The following is a 17,524-nucleotide window of genomic DNA, read 5'->3' on the forward strand; positions in this document are numbered from 1 at the left end:
GTTTTGGTTACTATGTTATGGGAAAGATATTGTCAAGCTAGAAAATGTGCAGAGAAGATCACGAGAATGGTGCCAGGACTCGTGGCCCTGAGCTGCAGGGAGAGATTGAGCAGGCTAGAGATTTCTTCCTTGGAGTGCAGGAGAATGAGGGGTGATCTTATAGAGGTGTACAAATTCATGCGAGGAATAGATCAGGTAAATGCACAGTGTCTTTAGCTCAGATTTGGTGAATCGAGAACCAGAGGATATAGGTTTAAGGTGAGGGGGAAAGATTTAATAGGAACCTGAGGAGTAACTTTTACCACACAAATGGTGGTGGGTGTATGGAATGAGCAACGTGAAAGAAACATTTAGTCAGGTACAAGGGGGAAGCTGGGCCGAAGGGCCTGTTTCCACATGGTCTATCTAAACTAAACTAAGCCAGGCTTTCACTTGAACATTGTGGCAGTGACACGAATCATACTAATTTATGGCAAGAAAGAGGCTACGTATCTACGCTCAGCAAAAGAACTTAAGATTAGTCACAATTCATCATTCTTATTACTTCAGCCTTCCAGTCTATTGCACTTCAATAGTCAACTAGTTACTTTGTATTAAATATACTGTAGGTTTTCTACCTCCACCAAGCTTTCAGGCTGTGAGTACTAGGACCCCATTACTTAGTGAAATAATATGTTCTCTACTCTCTCTATTATCCTACCCTCTCTATATAGGGACCTCCTGGTAAGAGGAATTAGTCCTTTCTCTTTACCTTGTTGAAGCCTCTCATCATGGCAAACACCTGGATTAACTTGCACAGAAGTTGAACCTAACAACAGCAGCATTTTTTTTAAACATCCCTTTTATTACCAAAAAAATGTAGAAAATCTAAAAGCAAAATCATTTGTATGTTTTTTACACTTTTAATGATGGTCGCATGTTTCTTTTAAATGACAAATTTATTTTTACACAGTAAAATATCAAGGATTTTGTCAGGGTTTTGTGGCTAAGGTTATGAATATATAAACCTTAAACCCTTCACAAAAGTTTTATTGTAATATCAAAGATATTTTGGTAATTATTAGATAAAAGATTTTCTGAAGGTTCGTCAGCAGTCAGACAGCAGAGTCCGTTCCCTAGCATCTCAAACTGCAGTGTCAATGTGACTTATAGAACTGAAAGAAAATACCAGAAACGTGCAGCTTGTCTGAATTAGGAGGAAATAGGCAGTGTAATGTTCATCAGATCTCTGCGCTTTTAGCAATTTTTGTTTTCCTTTCATTTGCAATTTTTCTTATAACAGTGATAACCTCGGGCAAAACTAAACCTAAGCAGCTGCCGAGAGAAGTGGACACACTGACTTAGTTATTTTTGTACTGCTCTCCATAATTTCCAACAATTGGAATGGAAGGATGCAAGAAGAAAATCAGCATTCAGAAATGGATTTCCATTCTTTTTTTGTGAATATTCAACCAATAGATCATCACATTTTGGCCATGTTTAACTCATCTTTGGTACAATACATTCATATATCCTGTTTTTGCAAGTTATAAAAGTTACTTCAAAAACACTAATGTTTTATGAAGTGCTTCCAGTTGTCAGTGTCAAATTAGAAAGGCCAAGTCATGTTCAGGAGTATTTCCTGCAAATCACTGTGCAGCTTCTATGAGGTTGCTTCCCCCACATCCTCAAGTTTTTGTAACATCTTGAATGATATGAAAATTTATCACTATACTTAAACAAATGAAATAACAGGATTTTCTCCCTGAGGCCTCAGACCAGATTTGCTGTAAGAAAATAGACAAACATATCCATTAACTATGATAAATTCTTTGAATTAACGTTGTTGATTCAGTGGATTCATGGGCAGCAATGGGGTCTTCGGTTGTCAAACACGTTAGCTTGATCATGGTGAGAAGTTCTTCCAAATATTTAGTGAAATGAATATTTTTGCACCAGTTATTGTTTGTGAGATGCACCCAGAGCTGAGGATATCTATAGTTCCAGTCTTGCACAGCTGTGAGTACCGAAAGCACCATCATGTACTCTGAGCTCTTACCATTATCAACACCGCTGATCTAGATAGCATATTAGTAATAGCGATTCAAGCTTCTGGTCGCAGGAATATCAGGCTGACCATTCATCCAGATCTCCCTAATTATCCGCTCTCTTTCTTCCAACCTCTGAGCCCGTTCCAGTTCCTCTGCTGAGGTAAAAACATTCATGTTTAAAGTTCTCTCAAAGCGTCGGTGTCGCCTGGCTGAGAGATCGGAGGTAGTGTCAGAATTATCATCGTCACTGTCATCGTCATCATTACTGTCCTCCACATCTGTGTTCTTAACCACTGATTTCTTCAAGTCTGTCTGACAGGATATCCGCACCACGAGAGCACACAGTGTAAGTATCAGTCCAATGCACACGCCAGACAGGAAATATAAAGCCGTTTTCTCTGGATTCGCTGAAAAGAAGAGAAGTAATTTACTTCTTAATCAAAGTAAACAGCAAAATACTGCTCAATGTACTTCTCAGCTGGTAACCACATGGCAATTTTATTTAGTCTGTCACGAAGGCAGGATAGTGAAGACTATCATATGTCAACAGCGCACTGTTTAAACTATTAACTTAACTGTTTAAACTATTAAACTATTATTCTGTCTCCCTTACCTTTTACCTGTTCCCACTCAAACTAATGTCCAAGCTCTACTGTGTTTTATTAGGTATTTTCCTAAGATTCCTTCTTGTGCATTGTAATGGTATAGAAAATATGTTTATGCAAAATATTTATTTAATCTTCAGCTAAATGCTATCACTTAGTCTGACTGAGTTTATTTCAACTCCACCTCAGATCCCCCATGCTGATGAGAGTCAAGGGTCCAGGAATTCCCATTACTTTCAATTGCATAACATGAATTCCAGTACCTCATACAAAAAAGTAATAACTTCTTAAGGGTTCAAATGTCACACGATCCTTCTTAGCTGTGAACTGCAATTGGCGCCAACCTTTGCATGTTTGCCAAAAGCTGGGTGCCCTTCACATTGTTGTTGGTCAGATAAAACCTTTACTTATTCTGCCATTCACTGAAGTTTATGCTGTCACACTTGTTGACAAATCTATTGACACATTGTTGTTTTGAGCATTTTCAAATTGTCCTCTCGTTTAAATCAATGGTAACTAAAGTGATAGGATAGACTTCCACAGATAAGCTTTAGTTTTGTTATTTATAGTAGTTAATATTTAACACACACAATAATTCATCAATCAAAATGAAATTCTCCTTTTGTAGCTAAGCATCTTGCCATGCTGCCTTGTTAATATTTAACTACCTTGAATTAAATGTATTCTATAACCCACTGTGAGCTTTAAGAATTGGAGAATGCCGAAATTTATGGTCAGGAAATGCATTAATTTATTTCAATTAATAAATATCTTGCCACAGTAAGTTTATGTTTAAGGAATGTCAACTGAACATATATAGGCAGGTATGATATTTTCTTTAAGCATTTTAAGCTCTATTTGAATCTGCTACATTAGCAAGAAAAACATCAATAAACGATTAAAAATGTCGTTCGTTGGTTTGTTGGTTTGTAACGGGTTCTATTTCGCGAAAATTCGTTTAAGCTGTTTGTGAATTTACTCCTCCACTCTTTGCCGTAATGGAGATATTTTTACATATTCCAGTAGAATTAGAACATTTGGTTATTAATTTCCCTGCTTTTTTAGTAAAAAAATCAAAAAAAATTAAAATCAAGCTGCTGCATGCATATGCCATCACAATGGGACAGGTGTGGGAGATTGGAACCTTCACGTGGTCTGGCATGCACAATCAAATAAGATCAAATAGAGAAAGTTGTCCTCCCCCCCCCCTCCCTATCTACCCCCTCCCTCGCCACCCCCCTCCCTCTCCACTCCCCCTCCCCCTCTAACCCTCCTATCCTCCCCCCCTCTCCTCCATTCCCTCCACTTCTGCCCCCTCCACTTCTCCCCTTCCTCTTCTCTCCCCCCTCCACCTCCTCTTCTCTCCCCCCTCCACCTCCCCTCCTCTTCTCTCTCCCTCTCCTCTCCTCCATCTCCCTCACTCACCCCCTCCTGTCTCCCCCCTCACTCCCCCCTCTTCCCTCTACTCACTCTCTCTTCCCTCTACTCTCTCTCCCCCCTTCCACCCCCTGCCTTTCCCCCTCTCCCCCTTCTCTCCTCTCCCCTTTCTCTCTCCACCCCCCTCTCATCTCTCCTCACTCCCCCTCTCTCCTCCCCCCCTCTCTCCTCCCCTCCTCCTCCCCTCCCCCCTCTCTCCCCCATTCCCTATTCTCCTCACCCCTCTCTCCCCTTCCTCCCTCCCCCTCTCACCCTCCTCCTTCCTCCCTCCCCCCTCTCTCCGCCCCTCCCCGCTATCCTCCCCCTCCCCCTCCCACCCACTCTCTCCCTTCCCCCCCTCTCTCTCCCCGCCTCACCTATCTCCCCTCCTCCACCCTCCTTCTCCTCTCCTCCAACCCCCCTCTACCTCTCTCCTCCTCCAACCTCCTCTCTTCTCCTCCAACCCCCTCTCCCCTCCCCTCTACCCCCCTCCCTATGCTCCTAAAGGGTTTTAACCATAATAATGAAGTTCCAAATGACAAGTTGTAAAACAAATTGACAAATTGCCCTCTCAGAATTTACAGGATTTTCAAATTTTAACTGTACCCTTGATCAATAAATATTCCATGCATTTCTCAGTAGTAAAGGAATGGGTTGTGAACAATAATCATCTCTGTTTCTGCTGAGAATTGTCAATCAGGTGCAATTTATGCGCCAGTGTGTTCCAGACTCCATATGTGCATAATGCATCACTGGAGATTAGATGCACTTGTGTGGTTCTGCCCCTATGCTGCATCCAGCGATGTAATGCAAGTTGCTGAGCCAGGGTATGGGCAGATAGCCCATAGCTTCTCAGCTACACACCAGCTGTGGTGGCCCAGCGATTATTTGCATGGGGCTGACAAACATCACTAAAAAAGTTTTGTTTCCATTTTATTCAAAACTTATGTTTTTAATTCATTTGCAATTTAATTTGGGTGTAAATGGGTTTTTTTTTTAATTTGTAACTAGAAAATTAAAAAACTCTGGGAAAGATCTTTTGACAGCATGGCTGTCAGAAGACTATCAGGACAGTTCTGGTGCATGTTCTACTGCCCGGGCACTGGGAGAATAGATGTTAGGCATTGCACAGATGCAAAGGCCAAGTGCAGCCCCAGATTCATTATGGTCAGGCATGGCCTTTGGTAAGATAATTTCTTCTATATTATGAATTTATTTTTCCACATTTTGTTTCATAATATCAATTTCCATTATACTAATGACTAATTAATGAACTGTTCAAAGCAATAGATACTTTAGATATACACCTAGTGAGAAACATGAGATTCTTGAAATTATTCACCATTGCCATTCAACAGCCTTAATTGTATGTGGTATCTCCATGCTTGGTCTTGGGCCTGCTAATATTTCATGTCCAACATTACAGCTACATTTTAGGAAAATAGCCACCATTGTTCAAAACGCAGCAGCTTGTCGTCTAAATATAACATAAATCCCATTCCCATGCCATTGATTGCAACCTTTCCCCATCCCACCCAAATCAACCAATTTACTACCTCATGGATGAGTTTCCCACAAATATGTTTGGTATGTGCATATCTTTCCAATACAAAGAACATTTACCTCCACAACACTGTTCATTTTAATCCATCTCCTACTGTCTCACGCTTGTCTTGCAGAGTCAATGGGACTTTAACCAACTACCAGCCGCAAATTGTTGCCACTAAACCCCCATTAATCTTCTTAGTTATATATGTATTTTCTTATTTCCTATCTGCAGAACACTTTGGTTTGCTGCTTATATTAATGATGCTATGTAAATGTATGTTGTTCTTTATACAGTAAAGCTTCAGCCAATACAACAATTAGTTTTCTTACAATACATGGCAAAACAAAATTGCAAGTATTGGCTTACCTATAACGTAAGAGTAGGTTTCCAGAATGTTGCTTAATAATGCCATCTCAGTCCGAATACCCCTCGTTTCCAGAAGTTTCTTATCACTTTCATCCACTGGGATCGGCAGGGGTTTGGTGTCCATTGGATAATTAGAGGCTGATCTTCCTTTCTTCTTTTCTTCTACATTAACACAATGTGTTGTTAATTTTCAAAGTGAGACATTATTCAATACATAGTAAGACCATGCATTGAACAAATAGCAAGAAATCATCTGAAACCGATTCATGTGACGTCACGATTCTCTGACAATTATATGCCAAACAATTTAAAAAAGTTTAGAATGAAAGTCAAGATTATATAGCTGGTGTTGTGTGACGAGACTCAAATCCACCGCGTGAGTTCAGTGTGTAATAGTAACTTTTCCTAGACTTTAGACCAAACACACTAAACTGTTGTTCCCTGATTCTTCAGAAGTAAAAGATGAATTTTATTACTGCCTTCAAAGGATCTTTTATTATATTTAGCCAGGATGAGATACAACTTCCTCTCACCAATTGCAGATATGAAATGGTAATAATTTAATTTAAATTTGCTGAAGGTTGTCAATGTTTCTATTATAGAAAAATTGAGATTTTATCAGTTCCTGCCCAGGCTTTGCCTCGAGCTGTTAAAATTTTAATTCACTCCAATTAAGTTATCTAGGAAATCCTGATTTTTGTTTCAAATGTCTTTCATATAATTGTTACAAAGGATTTGTATAGTAGCCTTTTCTTCATTTCGGATGTGCATACCCAATACAGCCCGATATCTAAGCCTATTCCAACATTCTTTATTGTAACTGTGGGAATCGGGATTGGCATCAGACGTTAGGCTTGGATATAAAGAATGAAAATAAACCTAGCTATGGTGTATCTGTAAATCTGTACAGGGGCAGTGTGTAGGCTGAAGTGGGTTAGAAAATTTGGGCTTAGCCTCCCATAGCTGAGTCAATCATGGCTGTGAAACTTAGCCAACAAATGACATAAGTGTAAAGAGAACGTTGGGGGATTGCAGAATAGTACCCTTTAAAGTTATTTTACTAGACATTTAGATAAGGATAGAAACGCATGTTGACAAAAAATATAAGTCATGTACATTAAATATCAATTTTTTAAAAGAAATTGGGGCATTGAAGAACTGAAAGAAATAAACACTGTCTTCTCACTAAAGGGTGTCAGGAAGAAAACTAATGAATCAATTCTATTATGGGGTGAATACGAGTTGTTTGGACTGCAGAGTTTTAGTTTGAAGAAGTTTGATTAATGTACCATGAGTCATTTCCAGACTTGAAGGCGGGCTGGGCAATGAGCGTAGGTGGCTTTATTATAAATAACCATAGGACTGGAGATAAAGGTGCATAGCAACTTTGATGATAACATGTATGGCTCACAAACTGCAAAGCACTGTGGACTAGGTGGGAATTTAACGACAACCAACAAAGCTTTTGCAGTAAAATGGAGACACAAGATTGCAGATGCTGGAATCTTCAGCAAAAAAATAATCCTGGAGGAAATCAGCAGGTCAGGCAATAATTGTGAATGGAATGGACAGATGATGTTTCGGGTTCGGATCCTTCAGACAGATGGAATAAGGAGAAGAAAGCTGGTGGGGCAAAGTCTGGCAAGTGATACGTGTATTCAGGTGGGGGTGTGATTGGAAGATGGGTTAAGATAGTGACAAAGGCTAGAGGTGACGGATGGTTCGACTGCCCTGACCACGGGAGAATAAAGAGGGAAGAAGATTGGACTTTATTGCCTTCTATCACAGTGAGGAATGTGGGGAACCCGCCGTGGTGGATGTTTATGTTAACTTTGATGTAGTTGTGTGGCTTGTTGCTTTTTGTTTAGTATGGCCATATGGTAATTCGAATATCACTGTACCTTAATTGGTACACGTGATAATAAAAAACCTTTGAAACCTTTGAAAAGGAGACAAAGTGGTGTCAGATAAGATCAACATACAACAGTACGCCAATTGAACAGCCCCTTCAGCCCACAATGTCTGTGCCAAATGTGATGTCAGATTAAACAAATCTCCTTTGCCTGCATGTGATCCATATCCCTCCATTCTCTACATATCCATGTGCCATCTAAAACATCTTAAATGCCATTGTCGAATCGGCCCTGACCACCACCACTTGCATCCCGTTCCAGCCAACCATCACATTCCGTGTTTAATAAAACATTGCCCCACAAATCTTTTTTAAACTATGATCCTCTCACCTTAAAACTATGCCCTCTAGTCTTTCGCAATTCTAACAATGAAGGCACGTACCATAACGCTGCCTTTACTGTTCGATTTACTTGTGTTGCCACAACTTGTATGGAACAATGGGCTTGGACGCCAAGATCTCTGAGCACATCTGTGCTGTTAGGGTCTTGTCGCTAATTTTACTCTCCCCTTGCATTCAACACTTCTCATTTGCTCAGATTAAACTCCATTACACAGGGGGGATACATGGGAAATGCAGAACTTGGGGATGGGAGGGCAGTGAGATGAACATATAGAGGAGGAGAAAGGACCAGGGTGACCGAGATGGTGGAGAAAGGTCTGCGTACTGGGAATGGGTGGGGCGGGGTGGGGAAGGAAAGAGAGGAGGAGTGGGGGATTAGTTGAAATTAGAGAATTCGCTGTTTATACCATTGGGTTGTTGGCTAGCCAAGCGGAATAAGAGGTGATGTTCATCCAATTTGCCTGTGGTCTCACTCAATCACGATTGAGGTATTTTAGAGGCTTTTTGCCCCCAGCATACTTTGATAGACAGAGCACAGTTCTTCATCAAAATGATCGTCTGGTCTACGCTTGGTCGTGCTGATGTAGTGGAGGTTATATCGGGAGCACAGGATGCAATAGACAAGGTTGGAAAAGATGCAACTGAACCCCTCTCACCTAGAAGGGCTGCTGTGGTCCCTGGATAGGTGTGAGAAGGGGGTGCAGGGACAAGTGTCTTATATATATATATCCTGCAGATATAGGAGAAAGTGTCTGTGGAGAGAGCGGGTTTGGTGAGAAGGGACGAGTGACAGAGAGAGTGGTCTCTGCGGAAAGGGATAGGGCAGGGAAGGTGTGACTGGTGGTGGGATCACATTGCGGTAGCAGAAATATCAGTGAATGATATGTTGAGTGTGGAGGCTTATGGATTAAATTTGAGGATGAGGAATATTCTGAGGAGAGGAGGAACATGTGCTGAATTGCATGACACACAGCAGAAACAGATGGGGGCTCCATCCACAGCAGCAGGGAAAACACATTTACTGAAGAAGGAGGATATCTTGGATGTCTAAGAGTGGAAAGCCACATCTTGGGAGCAGATGCAACAAAGACGGATAAATTAAGGCTAAGGGATGTCATCTTTGTAAGATTTAGGGTGAGGGGAGTTGTTTTCTAGGTAGCTATGGGAGTCGGTGAGTTTGCGATTGATGTCAATCAATAGCCAGTCTCGTTTGGTTGAGACCGAGAGAATGAGAAAGGGGAGAGAGGTGTTAAAGATAGTCCAAGTGAATATGAAACAGGAAAACAAACAGTTAACACACAAAAGGACTCAAAGTGCTGGAGTAACTCAGCAGTCAGGCAACATTTCCGGAGAACATGGATAAGTGACATTTCGAGTTGAAACAAAACGCCATGGATAGAAGGAATAAGTGACATTTCCGGTCGAGATCCATCTTGAGTCTGAAGAAGGGTCTTGACCCAAAACGTCACCCATTCCTTCTATCCAGAGATGCTACTTGTCCCGCTGAGTTACTCCAGCACTTTGTGTCTATCTTCGGTTTAAACCAGCATCTGCAGTTCCTTCCTACCACCTATCCATGTTCTCTAGAATTATTCATGAATGTGGGAGGCAGGCCCGATGCAATTGTGGATGTAACGGAGAGAGTTGGGGAATGGTGCCAGAGCATGTTTGGAACAAGGAGTATTCAACATAACCAACAAAAAGACAGACAAAGCTGAGGACTATGTAAGTGCCCATACCTATACCTTTGATTTGAAGAAAGTGGGATGAGTCAAAAGAGAAGTTGTTAAGGGTGAGGACTAGTTACACCAGGTGGACGAGAATGTTAGTTGAAGGGAACTGATTGGATCTCTGTTCAAGGAAGAACCAGAGGGCCCTGAGACCTTACTTGTGGCGAATGGAGGTGCAATGGGACTGCATGTCCCTAGTAAAGATGAGGCATGGGGTGCTGAAAAACTGGAAGTTATCGAAGTTGTAAAGATCCCAGATGTAGGTTGAATGGGACTTTACAAGAATCGAGGCATTTGGGGATGTTCTGTGGGGTTGGAGCAGGAGACCATATGAAGGTGACCTTTATTAGTTATATTGTGTGAACCAAGACCATGAAAAGGTTTGGAGGATTTTTTTTAAATATGGACTCTATTCCAAACATGCATTCAAGAGATGTATAATGTGGATAACAAGACAATTAGGTACAACTAAATAATCATGACAATCGTGAACTAACAAGATGTGGAAAGCAAAAGATCAATTTCAGTAACTTCCTACTTTCTTAAAATAAATATCTGCATATTTTTATTTTCAATTTTGTCTATCATTGCTATTTAATTCCTTTTAAGATGAACCACCTCTGTAAATGTATTAAATTACACATTAGCTTTGCATTTTTTCAGCTACTAGACTGTGCTAAGCTCCATTCAACACTATCTCTGCTTCCCAAGCTTCGGTAAACCTTCGCTAAATATTACCCATAAATATTTATTTTCGGCACAATCCACCCAATTATCTTCAATTCCCTAATTTCTTGTGACATCTGAAAACTGCACATGATTCGTACTTATAGGATTTTCAAACCTTACTTCCTGTACTCGTGTTTTCATTCACACAATTGTGTTAAAAATTTCCATCGTTCTTATATCCACATTTAATTTTTAATCAAACTTTCATCTAATTCTGTCTGAAACAGTAATTCGGCACTGAAGGGGAAAAATAAATTCTGAAAGTTTGGCAAAGAAACATGGTAATTGTGATAACTTGCCCGGTGGGTGGGTGCCTGGAACTTGCTAGAGGCAGATATGATAATGGCATTTAAGAGGCTTTAAATAGTCACATGGATATGCAGGGAATGGAAGGATATGGACCATGTGCAGGCTGAGTAGATTAGTTTAACTTGGCATCATGTTCGGCGTGGACATTTTGGGCCATGGGGCCTGATCTGTGCTCTACTGTTCTTGGTTCTAGGGTGCATATGCAAGTTTTAAAGTCAGATTTATTTGTAGTTAGCAGATTCCATTTAGATCCTTCTCTAAAATTGATGCATAAACTAGCTATTGGGATGAAGTTGCAGGATAGAACTCTGTGTAAACAGATGAAAGGAAAATATATTTTAGATAAACACAAAACTGAAGATGATGGAAATCATAAAAAAAGAATGGGAAATATTGTAAATACTCAGCAGGCCAGAGAAAAACATTGTTCATCATTGTTCTGGTTAAGTTTATCTACCAGAAACATTCACAGTTTACCTCTCTGCAGTGCTGCCAGACTAGCCCAATATTTCTAGATGTTTTTGTTTTTATGGAGCTGCGCAGTTACTCTGCAGGTACATTAAGTCATAAATAAATGCTAAGTTAGAGAAAGGTAATTGATCCTCCATTATAACCACCTTTTAAAATCATGCAAAATAACATACCTGGCAAGGATGCTTCTGTTATAAAAGGTAACACATCATGGGAAAAGACACCATCTCTTACAATGTTACGGTCATAAGGCATGTAGTGTGGTGGAAAATTGAGCTGCTGAATCCCTTTATAATGAGTTGGCTTGGGATTGCTTTCATCCAACAACTTCTTAGGAACTGTAAAGCAAAGTAAATAGCATTATACTGAGTCACAAAGATTTAGAAATCATCAATCAAATTTAATTATCATTCTCCCTTACATATACTGGCATTTTCAGAACCAAATGGGGGTCAAGTTCTTACTTAATTTGCTCGCATTATCACATGCACAAACCAGCAAGTGATATTCTCCCCCAGAAGATTAGTTAATTCGTGTCAGTTTCCAAAGATCTACGATTAATATTGACGTGATATAGCACTACAGTATGACAGGACGTATTAGACAGAAAATTACTGAAGTTGCTTACGGCTGATGAATGGTGAACATGTACGACTGCTGTTTGAGGCTGCTGAGCACCTCTGGGAAAAATGTACTAAGCATTCACCTAAAAATATAGCCAGCTATACCTTCCAAGCATGTTAAAGACAGTATCGTCAATTATCCACATTCCAATCTCCACCCTTTGCCCTAGAAATCCAGGCTCCAATAGATAATTCCACTATCATCATGCCTCACATTCAACAGGCTGTTGCAGAGGCTCAATTTGGTTGCCGCCTAGACCACAGCAGGAGAATTGGAAGCACATCTGATGCACTCATTTGAGTTCACTAGAAACTCAAGGGCAGAATCTGTAGAGATCTTCTATCGAGCCTCAGACTTCAGGCCTAATGGTATACGTATAGTTGTAGATTCCATTAGCTATGGCACCAATTTCTAATTGCTTTATTTTCAACTCAAATAGAAGGCAAGCATGCTAATATCTAGTGCCATCAGGCAGATCTCCGTTATGAGTTTTGATTTTGACAAGCAGTCCTGATAACTGAAGTGGTGGGAAAGGGGATGAAAATTAGATCGCAAGGCTCAATTACGCTTCAACCTAACAAAATTACAATCAACTGCTATAGCTTCTCTTCTGGCTTCACCTGCAACTTTGCCCACAGTTAACCTTGATTCAGCATCCCTCAGATTGATTTTGCCAGGCGGCAGTAGATATTGTCTCCATGAACTTTGGTAAGGCATTTTGCAAGGTCCAATTCGATCCAAAAATGGCTTGATGATTAGAAGGCAAAAGATGATGATGGAAGGATGCTTTCCTGATTGGAAGGACTACAACCAGTGGTGTATTCCAAGGATCGGTGCTAGGACCCTGACTTGGATGGAGAAGGAATAAATAATAAGCTTGCAAATGAAACAGAAATTGATGGCGTTGTGGGTAGTGTTGTCTAGGATGACAGCAGGAAATGGATCAGATGGAAAGCTTGGCAGATGGCATTACATCTGAATATGCGACGTAATGTATACTGGGATAAATGGTAGGAAAACTAAAATGAAAGAATGCTGTTAAGTAAATGTGTGTATAATTATTTTTCTCCTTGTAATCTCTGAAATTGGTAATCAAACAAATACACTATATGGCCAAAATGTTGACTTTGTATTCTAAAATAAGATACGAAGAAGCAAAGCTTAAATTTGGATTTCACTTAATTTGCTTATGAATTGAATCAGAAGCCTTTGAGCCCTCCATTATATTTCAACCATACATTGATTGTATGGTTAAAAAGTTTTGCTGCAATCTTGTTTATATTTCACTTAATAAAAATCAAACCTATGGCAGACCTTGATTTATATTAATATGACATGAAACCACTTGCTACCCAAAATGATTGGAATTTGTCAGGAAATATGATATTGAATAAAATGAATAGATTAATTTTGAAGACTTTTTTGGAATCTATTTAAGTGAAGTGACTTTACCCAGATGTAGTTTGGATTCCTTTGAACCTGAACGAACATTAAAAATGTAGCTTTACTTTTACTTTGAAATTTTATTAGACTACTTGCACCACCTCATTTTGAAGTAAAGCTTTATTTTAGTTTTCTCTATTGTTATTAATCAAAATACTTTAAACTTATAAATCACTGTGCACACCTATCATTCAAACAGAATCAGATTTAAATCTTGATCATGACTGAAATCCAACAGCAGCAACGGGGTAGATTAAAGCAACAAACATCAATTAAAAGTCTTTCATTGGTATTTGACAGCGTGTAGGACAGCTGTACAAACTTCAGACCAAGCCATTCTACAGATTTTAATCACAGTGAAATAAAATTGTAACTAATGTGATGTTTAATGTCTGTGCATTACTAAAATAGATGCCTTGGCATTGACCACATCCTAACAATGGAATCGATTTATTTGCAAAAGGATTGTTTTGAGTAAGATTACTCTTCAACTGTGCCCACAAAATAATTTCCTATGCTTCCTTTCAGTTAGGAGAGGAGGATAAAACCTCAGTTAAATAAAAGATGAGAAAACCTACCTCATGATATCAGGTACGTAGGCCAATTTAATATATATATATATTATTTTATTTTTTTTTTAAATTATTATATTATATAGATTAAACAAATAGCTGTTTAATGTGCTTTTTGAATTACAATCAAAATCCAACTTTAAAAACCCAGCATTTAAAGACATTCTGTAATATGTATATAATAATGACTGACAAAATGCAAAGCAATAACAAAATAATGAAATGATTGATGCTTCGGTCAGCTATTTAATTTTAGTAATCCAATCATTATGAACCCATTATGTCATTATAACCTTTTCATCCTTATTGCCCAACCATTGGAAAAGCCAAATGCATGTCAGTAAACAACAATCAGTAAATTACAATTATTGCTTAAAAAATAAAAGTAATTACAATTACATGACAAATTATTAGGAAATGATAAAAGGACAGGTTAATATTTTGTTAGAATAATTTTTTCAGAACACATTTGTTTAGACATTGGCCCAAATCATTAAGTTTGCATCATAAGATCAAATGTGTTTTACACTCATCTTACTAAATCCTATTTCATTGATGTCAGGCCCAATGAGCCCTCGATAAAATACAATAAACAATCCTACTGGTTAAAATGGGCATGGTATGAATGAGGTGAGTTTCAACTAGGGGAGTAATGTAATAAATTATTTTACTGTTCACCTGCTTGATTTTTTTCCATTTCAAGAATGCTGTATTTTTAACATTTGTACTTTTAAAACAATTTCAGATACCGAATATTGTCTATACAATGTTACATTGCAAGCTAAGATTGAATATATTTGATTAGAAACTGTAAACTAAAATCAAATTAGCTTGCAGTTTCTGAGACAGTATCAACCATTTTGGTCCCAATCAAAGACCTAAACAAGTTCCTCCTCCAGTTAATTAAGCTTGAGGTTCATCACATTTATGCAAACTTCGCAAAATTTCTTCTACTTCATGCCATATCACCCTCTTGTATTCTTTCTTGGCAAAATAATTTTGACATTAGAACCAGTAAACTAGAATTTATAACGCAATGCAAGAGATAAAATTAATAAATCTGGAATTAATAGTCAATTCATGTTCATATCTTTCAACTAAATTTCAGACATGATCCTTGAATTTCCAAAACGTCATGTACACAACTACATCATTTTAAAATGACAGTTGAACAGATAGGGAATTCGCTTTGTAGAAGGTTGTTTTTTTAGACTGTAGGCCTATGACTAGTGGTGTGCCACAGTGATCAGTGCTGGACCTTTTGCTGTTTGTGTTTTATATCAACAACTGGTTGAGAATGTGAAAGGCACGATTTTCAAGCTTGCAGATGAAACACAAGTGGGTGGCATCACCAGGGGCGGATCTACTATGAAACTAATTAAGCTTAAGCTTCAGGGCCCCTAATCCCGGAGGGGCCCCAGAAGCGACTTTAGTCCTGATATTCTTCCGATTTAAATCGGAATTCCGATTTTTTTGTTTTCCTAGAAATGAAACAGATTTTTCACCTCGACTAAATTTCACCTCACACTTAAACCTCAACTCGCTAAACCTCCCACCTCACACCTAATCACCGCCTCTCTCCCGCTCCCGTGGGGAGGGGCTCGGACTCGAATACGCCCCTCCCCTCCCACCGGTTCTCTCGGGCAATGCGCCTGCACCACTCTCCGCACTGCCCCCCTGGTTGGACTCACGTGAGGCGCCGCCAACGGCCGGGGAGGGGCTAATAAATAGCGGGAGCGGAAGAGAGGCGGCGATTAGTCGAGGCGTGGATTAGGTGTGAGGTGGAGTTTAATCGTGAGGTGGGAGGTTTAGTTGAGGTGCGAGGTTTAGGTATGAGGAGAAGTTTGGTAGTGAGGTATCCTCGATGCGATGAGTTTAGTCGAGGTTTAGGTGAGGGGAAGTGAGCGTAGGTGAGGTGAGTGTGGTGTCTGAGCTCAGGATGGGAGACCGAGGTGCTACTGAAGGAGACGAGACCACTGCCTTCTGTGGCAGAGAATTCCACAAATTCACAACTCTGGGTGAAAAAGTTTTTTCTCATTTCAGTGCTAGGCAAAGAGACATTTCAGGTAACATGTTTTATGTAAAGATTTTATTAGCTGCATGAGGCCATTTATTGAAACATATAAGATTATTAAGGGTTTGGACACGCTAGAGGCAGGAAACATGTTTCCAATGCTGGGAGAGTCCAGAACCAGGGGCCACAGTTTAAGAATAAGGGGTAGGCCATTTAGAATGGAGATGAGTAAATACCTTTTCACGGATAGAACAGGAAATAAAATTACTAGAACTGGACAATGCAACTGACCCAACCATAGATAAACATAATAAGATAACTTTATTGAAATATAAAATCAATAGAATACTATCGGCAAGAGTAATAAGATTATTCCAAATGACAAAACAAGCACACTTCGAATTTGGGGATAAGCCACAGAAGTTACTTGCGAGGCAACTGAAGCAACAAGAAAAGGAAAAAACTATCACTAAAATTAAATCGGATAAGGGTGAGTTTCTAACACTGCCAAAGGATATTAATAAGAGGTTTGCCCAATTTTATCATAATTTATATACATCTAAAATAAATACAGATGTTAGTAAAATTACAAATTTTTTAGATTATTGCAATCTCCCAAAATTGGATAGTTTAGAACAAGAGCAATTAGGAGCACGGATTACTAGTGAAGAAATAAAACAAATAATAAACTCACTGAAAAATGGGAAGACCCCAGGACCAGATGGTTTTAGTAATGAATTTTATAAAAGATTTCAGGAGTCAATTGTACCAAGATTATTCAATTTATACATGCAGGCTTATACCGAAAATAAACTACCAGAAACCCTAGCAGAAGCAACAATAACGCTTATACCAAAAAAAGATAAAGATTTAGATGAACCGGGTTCTTATAGAGCTACTTCACTTTTAAATACGGATCAGAAAATTTTAGCAAAGATTCTAGCTAGAAGACTGAATAATTATATTAACAATTTAATAAATACGGATCAAACGGGATTTATACCCAAAAGACAATCATTTAATAATTTGAGAAGGCTTTTCAATATAATGTACTCTCACAATGAGGACAATGAAGATATTTCAGTTGTTACGCTGGATGCAGAGAAGGCATTTGATCAGGTAGAATGGCAGTATTTATACAAGGTACTCCAAAAATTTAATACGGGAGAGAATTTTATTAGATGGGTTAAACTACTTTACGATAGACCTACGGCAAGAATATTAACTAACAATATGCTATCTCCAAAATTTTACTTATCAAGGGGTAATAGGCAAGGTTGTGCCTTATCACCATTGCTATTTGCCCTTATGATAGAACCGCTGGCCGAAAGGATTAGAAATCACCCGAATATTCACGGATATAACACTAAGGACTCAAAGAATAAAATTTCATTATACGCTGATGATATCCT

At 39.0% G+C, this 17,524-nt stretch overlaps 1 protein-coding gene across 2 annotated transcripts in view; it reads right to left on the minus strand.

Moving 5' to 3' along the window:
• Positions 1-882: 882 nt before the first annotated feature.
• The window catches only part of eva1a (eva-1 homolog A, regulator of programmed cell death), a 307,835-nt gene continuing 291,193 nt past the window's right edge, over positions 883-17,524 (minus strand). For both annotated transcript variants that reach the window (XM_033021301.1, XM_033021302.1), the window contains 3 exons: positions 11,633-11,797; positions 5,967-6,128; positions 883-2,437 (listed from right to left, as the gene is read on the minus strand). In XM_033021301.1, the coding sequence (XP_032877192.1) occupies positions 2,070-2,437; positions 5,967-6,128; positions 11,633-11,797 (695 nt within the window). In that variant the 3' untranslated portion in view covers positions 883-2,069. The remainder of the gene's footprint in view (positions 2,438-5,966; positions 6,129-11,632; positions 11,798-17,524) is intronic.

Source organism: Amblyraja radiata, chromosome 5 (assembly GCF_010909765.2).
Source record: "Amblyraja radiata isolate CabotCenter1 chromosome 5, sAmbRad1.1.pri, whole genome shotgun sequence".
Taxonomy (NCBI): Eukaryota; Metazoa; Chordata; class Chondrichthyes; order Rajiformes; family Rajidae; genus Amblyraja; species Amblyraja radiata.